This window comes from Pseudochaenichthys georgianus, unplaced genomic scaffold (assembly GCF_902827115.2).
Source record: "Pseudochaenichthys georgianus unplaced genomic scaffold, fPseGeo1.2 scaffold_730_arrow_ctg1, whole genome shotgun sequence".
Lineage (NCBI taxonomy): Eukaryota > Metazoa > Chordata > Actinopteri > Perciformes > Channichthyidae > Pseudochaenichthys > Pseudochaenichthys georgianus.
The window spans coordinates 17,723-28,907 of NW_027263283.1; the positions used below are offsets into that span (position 1 = coordinate 17,723).

General features: G+C 45.4%; 1 protein-coding gene across 1 annotated transcript; it reads left to right on the plus strand.

Moving 5' to 3' along the window:
• Positions 1-1,319: 1,319 nt before the first annotated feature.
• dla (deltaA) lies at positions 1,320-10,145 on the plus strand. The gene is made up of 11 exons (XM_034079807.1): positions 1,320-1,398; positions 1,519-1,821; positions 2,092-2,152; positions 2,248-2,505; positions 3,812-3,872; positions 3,975-4,105; positions 5,204-5,373; positions 5,763-5,979; positions 8,278-9,058; positions 9,286-9,394; positions 9,507-10,145. The coding sequence occupies exons 1-11, from the start codon at positions 1,330-1,332 to the stop codon at positions 9,510-9,512; spliced, it is 2,166 nt and encodes a 721-aa protein (XP_033935698.1). The 5' UTR covers positions 1,320-1,329; the 3' UTR covers positions 9,513-10,145.
• Positions 10,146-11,185: the final 1,040 nt, after the last annotated feature.

The following is an 11,185-nucleotide window of genomic DNA, read 5'->3' on the forward strand; positions in this document are numbered from 1 at the left end:
CAAAATGCAGAGGGGAGTGTAAGGAAAGAGGGAGGAAGAGGGGGAGGGGGAGGAGGGGTGTAAACAATTAACTGAGTCAGGGTTTCACCAAAAACATTTTTGTTCTCCTTTTTTTCCTTATGAATCAACTTCAAGCCGCTTTTTAGGGGGTTTGTTTTTGGCATTTTACCCAAAACATGTAAAGACGCCTAAAAACAAAGGGGATTGTCCCGCGAGGAACAGCTGGAGGGGACAATTCAACCACACGCCATTAACTTCCTGTCAAAGGAAAGCTGGCGTGTGTGGCGCTTCACATTTGGACTCTTTGAATCTCAGATGTTCCGATGCAACTTGTTCAGACTGTAACGAAGAGAGACAACGTGTCAGATGTACACACATTGTCTGCATTTATTTCAAAAGAAACTATTAACATCTGATATAACGTTTTCCAGATTCAATGGAAACACTTTTGTTGTAAAGAAAACTACTTAATGATCTGTAAAACAATTACAAAAGTAATACAAAGTCAATCATAGTTCCTATAGCCGTGTTAACGCTAGCATGCCCACCTCTAAACCTGCACTATGTTATAACAGGTAGAAACTTCCATTCCTCTTTTCTCCTCAACAGGTTATCTGATATTCTTCCCCTCCGCCTGTAGGAGTCACTCAGATCCTTGTTTTGTATTTTCACTCTTATTATATCGAAAATACTTTCACACGTCTCCACTTTGGGCTGAGATATGAACGCGTTGCTGCTGCAGGGGTAACAAGGGGGCTACTTGCACGGGACCCCATTGTGGAGAGCCGGGCCAGATTGGGAGGTGAAGTCGCGCAGGAGGAGGAGGGGGGACCATTTGCATGTTATTACCATAGCATGTGTCAGGCCGTATATAACAGGCTGCAGGCGGCCTCGGCTGGAGACAGACGCACAGCTCACAGTGAGGAAAGACATTAGGGGGGAGAAGGAAGCATGTTGGACCAGTGACAAATCTGTCCTTGGGTTAGACACAAACAAAGCTACTTCCTTAAGTCACTTTCTTAAGAAAACAAAAACAAGGAACCCATATTTCCCCCCCTCGCTACGCACTGGATTATAACGGAACTGGAGGACTTCTCTGACGCACACACATCTTGTTTTGTGGCTTTTTTCTATTTTTCGCTTTTTCAAGGTTTGGGATTTATCCTTTTTGTTCCTCGGGACATGAGTGCGAGTGGAGGGGAGAGAAAATCCCATTGAGGCGACAGCAACGTGCTCAATGCATCTCCCTCAGAGGGACTGAAGAGGAGCAGGCACCCTGAGGACAAGCCGAGCCCCGAGACTTTTTATTTTATTTATTTATTATTTATTATGTATTTATTTAAAATGCGGCGCGTCAGCCTGCTGACTCTCATCGTCATGTCCATGTTGCTGTGCCAGGTAAGACACACATTCTCTATTTCACATCACTGAACCCCCCTTCCCTTCCCTCCCACCACAACACACACACGCTGGCGGTACTGTGTGTGTTTCGTTAATGAAAATAACTTTCCTCCACAGGGGTTGTGTTCGGGAGTGTTTGAGCTGAAGTTGCAGGAGTTCCTAAACAAGAAGGGAATACAGGGCAACAAAAACTGCTGCAAAGGAGGCCTGATGTCTTCCTTCCAGCAGCAGTGCGATTGTAAAACCTTCTTCAGGATTTGTCTCAAGCACTACCAGCCCAACGCCTCCCCGGAGCCCCCGTGCACATACGGCGGCGCCGTGACACCTGTTCTGGGCTCCAACTCCTTCCAGGTCCCCGATGTCATCCCGGAGAGCTCGTTCTCAAACCCCGTCAGGATTAACTTCGGCTTCACGTGGCCTGTAAGTACACCCATTCATGTCAGAGGCAGTAGAAGTGAAGGTGGCGAAATCGCGCCATTTTGGGGGGGTACATCCGTGCGTGAAAACGCGCCTCAGCACTTTGTCTGACATCCACTCTCAGGGCTGAAAGTGGTCCAGGTGTTTAGTTTCAGCGGGTCAGGGTATACGCAGTTTGCATTCAGTGAGTGGATAAGGCACAGTCGCCTCGGGCTTTCTTCCTGATGTTATCTCCGCTGGCCACCTGTCTCACGAAGCCATTTGTGTTCCCAGGGGACCTTCTCGCTGATCATCGAGGCATTACACACCGACTCCAAAGACGACCTCATGACAGGTAGGAAGAAACCACCACTCCACTAACATGCGTACCACATTCAAACCGTGTGTATCCCTTAATCCTCACTTTCTGCATCCACGTGTGTATTTCAGATATTCCAGACCGCGTTATCAGCACCATGACCACTCAGAGGCACCTGACTGTGGGAGAGGTATGGTCCCAGGACCTGCACACCGTGGGCAAGACGGAGCTCAAGTACTCGTACCGGTTCGTGTGTGATGAGCACTACTACGGGGACGGGTGCTCGGTTTTCTGCCGGCCCAGAGACGATGCTTTCGGCCACTTCACCTGTGGAGAGCGGGGGGAGATCGTGTGCGACTCCGGGTGGAAGGGACACTACTGCACTGAACGTGAGTAACTGATATTGTATTTGGAGCGCGCGCGTGTGTGTGTGTGTGTGGTGATGGAGACAACATCTCTTTTAATACACACACCAACAAAAAGGATGCAGAGGATATTTTGTGAGATGAAACAGGTTTTTAACTGGCTACAAAGAGAGTAAAAGTAATGCATTTTGGTTGTAAGAACATATACAAAGTTAATGTATTGTTTCTATTTCTGTAATATTATTAGGAGCATATGTGAGGTGTGTGAGATGCTGGATCTTGACATATATTTTAAACACACACACACAATGGATACAGAGGATAGTTTGGGTTAAAACACCATTACACTACTTTAAACTTAATAAAAGTTAAGTATCTTTCTTTGTTGAAAAGGTATAAAAAGTTAATGTCTACGTTGGGTCTGTAATCAGATCCTCTGAGTGCCGTTAGAAGGCAACGTGTGCGTAAACACCACGCGCACCCCCCCCCCCCCCTCCTCCCTCTCACACACACACGACCACTTGATTTATTCTAAGGAAAGTTTTTGGGAATAATCTCACGCGTGCCATAAATGTACACGCTCCCTTCCAATTGGTTACTGTGGGAGTGGGCCGGGCGCTGATTGGCCGAGGCGGGGGAGGTATTGTTTGAAGTGGGCAGCTGCCGGCAGAGAGGAGACAATGGAGCAGCTGTCGCGCACTGGCAACACACTCGCCAGCTGTCCACTCTTATCTGCCCCAATCCGAGACATTAAGGGGAGTGTGTGAGTGTGTGTGTGTGTGTGTGTGTGTGTGTGTGTGTGTGTGTGTGTGTGTGTGTGTGTGTGTGTGTGTGTGTGTGTGTGTGTGTGTGTGTGTGTGTGTGTGTGTGTGTGTGTGTGTGTGTGTGTGTGTGTGTGTGTGTGTGTGTGTGTGTGTGTGTGTGTGTGTGTGTGTGTGTGTGTGTGTGTGTGTGCACAGAATGAATAAAAGAGTTTTGACCCGCAGCGAAGAAGAAGAAAAAAAAGAGGGTGGTGGGGTGGGTTGACGGGTCTGTGTGTGAGTGTGTAGACTCTGTGGCACACACACGTTCACACACTCCCTCCTTTGTCTCAGCACTATGTTAAGCAGAACATTCTTCCACGGCGATAAGGAGTTTAAAGTGTCCGCTAATGGGTTTACGCTGAACAACCTGAAACGGTGACTTTAGTGAAATGTATCGTGTCGATAGATTAGGTTAGTTCAAAGCAAATATAAATATGTCAGCGTTTCAGTTTTTCAGAGTCCTTGAGTTTTAACGACTTTCTTGAGATTTATATCAAAACCAAACTCTCTCTGTTTCTCTTCCACAGCGATCTGCCTGCCAGGCTGCGACGAAGAGCACGGCTTCTGTGAGAAACCCGGAGAGTGCAAGTACGTTGTTTCTCCCGCACACCGGGGCATTCATGAATGAGTGGGACACATCGTGTGAGTGTGAGTGTTCTGACCGGTGTCTCCCTCCTAATTGGACGACAGGTGCAGAGTGGGATTCAAAGGCCGCTACTGCGACGAGTGCATCCGCTATCCGGGCTGCCTCCATGGGACCTGCCAGCAGCCGTGGCAGTGCAACTGCCAGGAGGGCTGGGGGGGGCTCTTCTGCAACCAAGGTGAGGATGAGAGGAGAGTGAGGAGGGAGTGAGGAGGGAAGAGAGAAAGGGAAGGAAGCAGAGAGCACTGATACAGTGATTTGCTGATGAAAAAGTGTGAAGTTAAAAAGTGAAAGTTGTGGCTACCTGAAAGTCCTTGATCATCAGCTTGTTGACGGATGTATACATACGAGCATTCCCGAACGACATTTGGAAGAATGCAGATTGAAAAGTTGTTTAAACAGTAGATATATGTCCAAACTAGATCTTTGCCAATCCACCACATCTGTGTCTAGATTTATATCAATTGGGGAATTTGTTGATCAGAAAGTGTCGGGTTAGAAAGTTAAGGCTAGACAAGAGAAAGACCCGTTGGAAGAATGGGGGTTGAAAAGCGGTTTAAACAGAAGTTATAAGTCCAGAAAAAGTGACTTTTAAACCAACTTTAGCCGAAAGTCCTCCTCCAAATCGACCAATCGGTGTCTTTGTTTATATCGATTGTCAATAACCTAAGCCATGCTCAATGTGAAGCGAGTCGGGACGAGACAGTGCAGGAAAGTGTACGGCGTAGTTCAGCGGATCATCGCCTCCATCAGCAGCCGGATGGACGTATAAACAAACGACCCTAACGACATTTGGAAGATTGTTGATTGAAAAGCTGATTAAACAGAAACTATAAGTCCAAATCAAAACTGACGTTCAAACCAAAAGTAGCCCGACTCTTCCCTAGAAACCTCGCCAACTCACCAAATCTGTGTCAGAGCTGAAGCCATGCTTATTAGGAAGAGAGTGTTTCGATTGATATGCGAGTTCATCGAGGGTAGTTCTGCTCAGGACCGGTCCTCCTCCTCATGGACTGTTTCGCAACATTTCAAAGTCTCGTGAAGACAAAAAGAAATTGAAGAAGATCAAAATAGCAACATAACAGACACCACAACAGAGCAGCAGTTGTCTCTGTGTGGACAGCAGGGACAGCAGGGACAGCAGGGAGGGCTCAGAAGGAAACACAAAACCACTGGAAGAAGAGAAAGAGTCAAGTGTGCCGGAGGACGAAACACATTCTGTCGCCGCTGCTCTGCCATGTGTTGAGCTGTGGCTAATCCACATGTGTCCCTCCAGATCTCAACTACTGCACCCACCACAGGCCCTGCATGAATGGAGCCACTTGTAGCAACACGGGCCAGGGAAGCTACACCTGTTCCTGCCGGCCGGGCTTCACTGGGTCCAGCTGTGAGATGCAGGTCAACGAATGTGCCGGAAACCCCTGTCGCAACGGAGGAAGCTGTGCCGTAAGTGTTTGGCCTTAGGGAGGAGGGAGACATCGTGCACGCTGGGGCTCAGAAGTACTTAGTTACTCGATTAAGAGTAGCGATACCACGGTGTACAAATACTCAGTTACAATTAAAAGTCCTGTATTGAAACGTGTTCTTAGCTTTAAAAGGATTAGCGTCAAAAGTAAAAGTAAAAAAAACTGAAACGTTGACTTTAATTAAATAAAGATTTAAACAGAATTCACAAAACCGTAATTAGGTTAGTTGAAAGCAATACGTTTAAATAAAACATAGTAGTTTCAACTTCGCCCAATGGGCATCTCACAGATGTTGAGATACACAACGATTCGGCGGCAGCCAAAGACAGATGTTGATGTCGAACCCGTTTCTGTCTCTTCCCCTCGCAGGACTTGGAAAACACGTACACCTGCACTTGCCCTCACGGTTTTTATGGCAAAAACTGCGAGCTGAGTGCCATGACGTGTGCCGACGGGCCGTGCTCCAACGACGGCCGCTGTGCCGACAACCCCGACGGAGGGTACTTCTGCCAGTGCCCCACAGGGTACGCCGGGTTCACCTGCGAGAAGAAGATCGACCACTGCTCCTCCACGCCCTGCTCCAACGGTAAGAGAGACGGGTCCAGAGGGCTAGGGTTATCTCATGCCATCTGTTCGATACCATGTCTCTTCTACATCAACATGTGTCCCCTCTTCTTCATGTCTCTTCTACATCAACATGTGTCCCCTCTTCTTCATGTCTCTTCTACATCAACATGTGTCCCCTCTTCTTCATGTCTCTTCTGCATCAACATGTGTCCCCTCTTCTCCATGTCTCTTCTACATCAACATGTGTCCCCTCTTTTTCATGTCTCTCCTACATCAACATGTGTCCCCTCTTCTTCACGTCTCTTCTACATCAACATGTGTCCCCTCTTCTTCATGTCTCTTCTACATCAACATGTGTCCCCTCTTCTCCATGTCTCTTCTACATCAACATGTGTCCCCTCTTCTCCATGTCTCTTCTACATCAACATGTGTCCCCTCTTCTTCATGTCTCTTCTACATCAACATGTGTCCCCTCTTCTTCATGTCTCTTCTACATCAACATGTGTCCCCTCTTCTTCATGTCTCTTCTACATCAACATGTGTCCCCTCTTCTTCATGTCTCTTCTACATCAACATGTGTCCCCTCTGTGGAAAGAGACTCTGAAAAGAGATTCTCTCTCTTTTTTATCCATTTCTATAAAAATCTGTCTGAAAACGAGCTGATCAGATTTTGGCCACTTTATGATGTCATAACGATGTGTTGGCTTGGTAACCATTAGCCAATCAGCAACCAAGGTAACCCCCCCCCCCTATCACCTGGATCTCCTCTAGAGCTCCATTGAGTTCTTTGTAACCAAATGTCTCTCAGAGGGGCGTGGGGAGGGGCTCCTTGTTTTCATCTAAAGTAACAGACAGAGAATCAGCACTTTGGAAATAGGGCTGAAACAGAGGGGATTATGGGTAATGCTGCAATGATCTATTTGGTGTTTCAGCCAATCAGAGACAGGCTCTGTATATATCTGAGACCTGTGATACATGGATGAAACACAGGATGATAGGGGACCTTTAAGAGAGGCTGATTAAGATCTCTCCGCTGTCTTCTTCTCTTGATTTATCTGACGCTCTGTCTCTTAACCTCTTTCCCTCTCTCACTCTTGATCCTACTTAGCAACGGTCGTTATCTTGCTTAGCAGCGGTGTGTTATCAACTCTGAAATATCGTGTATAGCCGTGTAATAAGATACGGTACGATAATAGTGTATTGTCAGATCGAGTCTGAAAATGTTCTTGCATCACAGAAGCTGCAACATCAACAAAGTAAAATATTTAAGACAAGATACAAGCGAGCAAACATAACATCTCAAGACCCTCGAACGTACATTCGACCAGGGATTTAACTCTGTATTTAATGTGAGGATTGCCTGGTGCACGAAGGAGTGCTTCGAACTAACTTCATTACATCGTGGGACCCTGTATCTCCGATTGGTTGTGACCGTTCATATTCACTGTGAGACGATGTTGTTGGACAGCCTCAATATTGTTCATTCAAAAGGTTGACCTACAATCTTTGAGCAGTTTTGACTCCAGTCTTGAAGTGTGCCTCGAACACCAAAACATCAGATGTTATTCCAGCATTACTAAATGTTGGGAAAATACTGAATGTCCTCTTCCAGCATGAGAGTAACGTGATATCAAAGGTATCCCAACTGCAGCTGTGAGCATGACAGGATGTGGGATGACCTGGAAGAGCATCAGGACTGCTTGAGGCAGATGATAGCTATGTGATGAACATGATGATTCAGCCTCTATGGAGAGAGACATCAAGCATGCTCATTTCTGAAGTAAACATTGAACACTGCTTTCTGTTCCTCCATCTTGTGACTGTGAGAGGATTTTGCGAGAAAGTCAGAATTTTGAGAAAAAGTCCAGATTTTGAGATTTTGAGAAAAAGTCAGAATTTTGAGATTTTTAGGAAAAGGTCAGAATTTTGAGAAAAAGTGATACTTTTTTTTTTTTTTAAGTGATAATTTAGAGATTTAGAGAAAAAGTGATAATTTTGAGAAAAAGTCCACATTTTGAGAAAAAGTCAGAATTTTGAGAAAATTTTGAAATTTTGAGAAAAAGTCAGAATTTTGACATTTTCAGAAAAAAGCCAACATTTTCAGAAAAAACTCTACCAGTAGTCCTCCATCTTGTGACTGTGTAACTCCCTCTCTTGGATATCAGCATGTGAAGGACACTGCTCAGGAACTAGTTGATGCTCTGTATGTGACGACTACTTCCATTATGGAGAGGATCACAGATACACGGATCCAGATGTTGAAGCTCAAGACCAGTGATATTTTTCTAACACTAAACATGTCTGATTCTGCCTACAGGTGCTCGCTGTGTGGATCTGGTCAACTCGTACCTGTGTCAGTGTCCCGAGGGTTTCACGGGCATGAACTGCGACCACACGGGGGACGAGTGTTCGATGTACCCGTGCCGAAACGGCGCCACGTGTCAGGAAGGTCTCGACGGATACATCTGCTCCTGCCCGCCGGGGATCACTGGGCGAAACTGCAGCTCTCCAATCAGCCGCTGTGAACACAACCCGTGCCACAACGGAGCCACGTGCCACGAGAGGAACAACCGCTACGTGTGCGCGTGTGTTCCCGGATACGGAGGAAGAAACTGCCAGTTCCTGCTCCCAGAACACGCTGCGATCCGAGGGTCCGACGTTCCCTGGATGGCCGTGGGGTCCGGCGTGGCTTTGGTTCTTCTTCTGCTGGCGGGATGCGCTGTTCTTGTTGGATTTTTCCGATCGAAAGTCCAGCGGGGCGGTCAAATAGAAACAGTCGGTGAGGTAGAGACAATAAACAACCTGACCAACAACTTTCATCGAGGTGACAGAGATCTGGCGGTCAGCATGATGCCGACGCCGGGAGTTAAAAACATCAACAAGAAGATGGACTTCTGCAGCAGCGATCCTGACGAGGGGTCTCCACCGGGGAGGAGCAGCTACAAGAGCCGCCATCAGCCTTCAGACTACAACCTCGTACAGGAGGTCAACTACGAGCAGGCGGCGAAGGAAGCCATGCTGGAGGCGGCCAGCGAAGACAGGTGCCAATCCCACGACTCGTTTGAGTTTGAGGAGAAACGCAGCAAACGATTAAAATGGTAAATATCTGTCTGGCGGTCTCTGATAATAACAATACATGTGATTTATATAGCGCTTTTCCTGGTGCTCAAAGCGCTATATAATGTAATGTAATGCTAATGTAGCACTGAAGCTAATGTAGCACTGAAGCTAATGTAGCACTGAAGCTAACGTAGCACTGAAGATAATGTAGCACTGAAGCTATCAGAACAATAAAACTAACCACGTCTTTCTTTCTTTCTTAAAGCGATTCATCAGAAAAGAACGCCCCAGAAATGTCTGCATGTGCGGACACCAAGTACAAATCTGTGTTTGTGATGTCAGAGGAAAAGGACGAATGTATAATTGCAACTGAGGTGAGTTTCCGATGTTTTACTCTGTTATACATTTCAGTGTTGAAACTCGTCTCTCTGTGGTCGTCTGTCGAACAAACCCTAACGTTTCTTTTGTCTCCTCGTGTCCCTCCAGGTGTAACGAGCCACCAGTGGGCTGCCCGTTGCTCATTTGCTCTATGGGAGAGTTTTAATACTCCTTCAGATGCTGCTCTAAACCCTAGGGGGAGGTGTCCCGCCTTGAGACTGCTGCTGATACTGAGACGTTTAACTGATATTCAGAGTGAGCTGGTTCTCTACTGGAAAAAAATAAGCGCAGGCAGCGTGTGGGATAAGAACTGGCGGGGTATAAATACAAAGTTTACGGTTGAAAGTAAACTGCCACTTAGCTTTCTGTTCTGCCTTTTATCGGGGAGTAAAAATAGTAAAAAATATAAACGGACACTGTCTCGTGGCGCTAACGTGCGACGCTACGATTTTTTTGTTTTTGCAACATTTGCACCCAGGCCTTTTCTCTAACCCACACGTGTTGCTGAGCGCAGGAACTGCATCAAACGGTGGATGTTTGGCCATACTGGCCTGTTCTTCTCGAAGCTGTTTTTGGGCTGTGCACCCATCGCTGCACTGTGAAGACTGTAATGTATTGATCGCTGTGTACACTGAAGTGCGTTTTCCTTCCCTAAGCCCTCCAAAACCATTTATGACATAGTATTGTTCAACTCTTTTCAGTTTCTTTTCGGGACATGAAAACTTTTGTCTTAATTAAATAAATAAAATGTTGCTTTTTGATACAGATTTTGTAAAATAAAGAAAGAAAAAAACAAGAAAAAAGTTTAAAAATTATGATTTAATTTAAGTTAATTAATGATTTTGTGTTATTTTTATTTCGTATTGTATATTTGTGATGTTTGTTATGATTATTTAAGTTGCTTTTTTTTATTAATGATGATATTTTGCAAAGGCACTTCAGGTCAATGGGACTTTTTTTAAAGAAAATGTTATTTAAGAGGGATTGTACTGTACAAATTGTTATGTTACCGTCTCCTTTACCGTTTTTGAATGAAGGAATTAGCCAAGACTATTTTTCCAAATAAATATTGCTAAACATGAAATTTTAATTGTGTCCAACTTTTGTTTTATCCATCGGCACTGTGAAAAACACTTCTGGTCTGTGAGCAAAGTTAATCAGGAACATCTGTTGTCTTCCCCTGAGGACCCCATAGTGGGCCTTTCTGTGCCCAAACTGTTGGCTGCTGCCAGGAGTTGAAAGTGTTTCCCTGGAGACGGGAGAGGGGCCTATTCATAAAAAACAATGTCCCTACGCTAGATTTACCACTCCTATTCCTCCGCCTAAAGAACAAGTCAGGTAATTCATGGCTCTGAAAGTCAGATCAATGTGAAGAAACGCCTCCTGGACTTTGGGTCTCCCCCCTTTCCTGTTGACAGCTCAAATAACTTTAGTGGGGGTTTTCTCATTAAAAACTGAAGCTTTTTCTTTGAAAACTGACGTTTTTTTTAAGTCCAAGTACAGGAGAAAACTTAGGATTCATGATGGCTGTACCATTGTTGAGTTCTTTGGGTATTCCAAGCTTTCCGTTTACAGCAAGAATAACTTCAATGGGGGTTTTCTCACTAAAAACTGAAGCTTTTTCTTTTAAAACTCAGTGTCTTTTGCACATATCTACACAAGTATAATAGAATACTTAGGACTCATGACAACTGTAACACTTTTTGTTATCTACACTTCTTGTTTAAAGCAAAAAATAACTTTACTGGGGGGGTTTTCTCACTAAAACTGGAAGCTTTTCTGTAAGA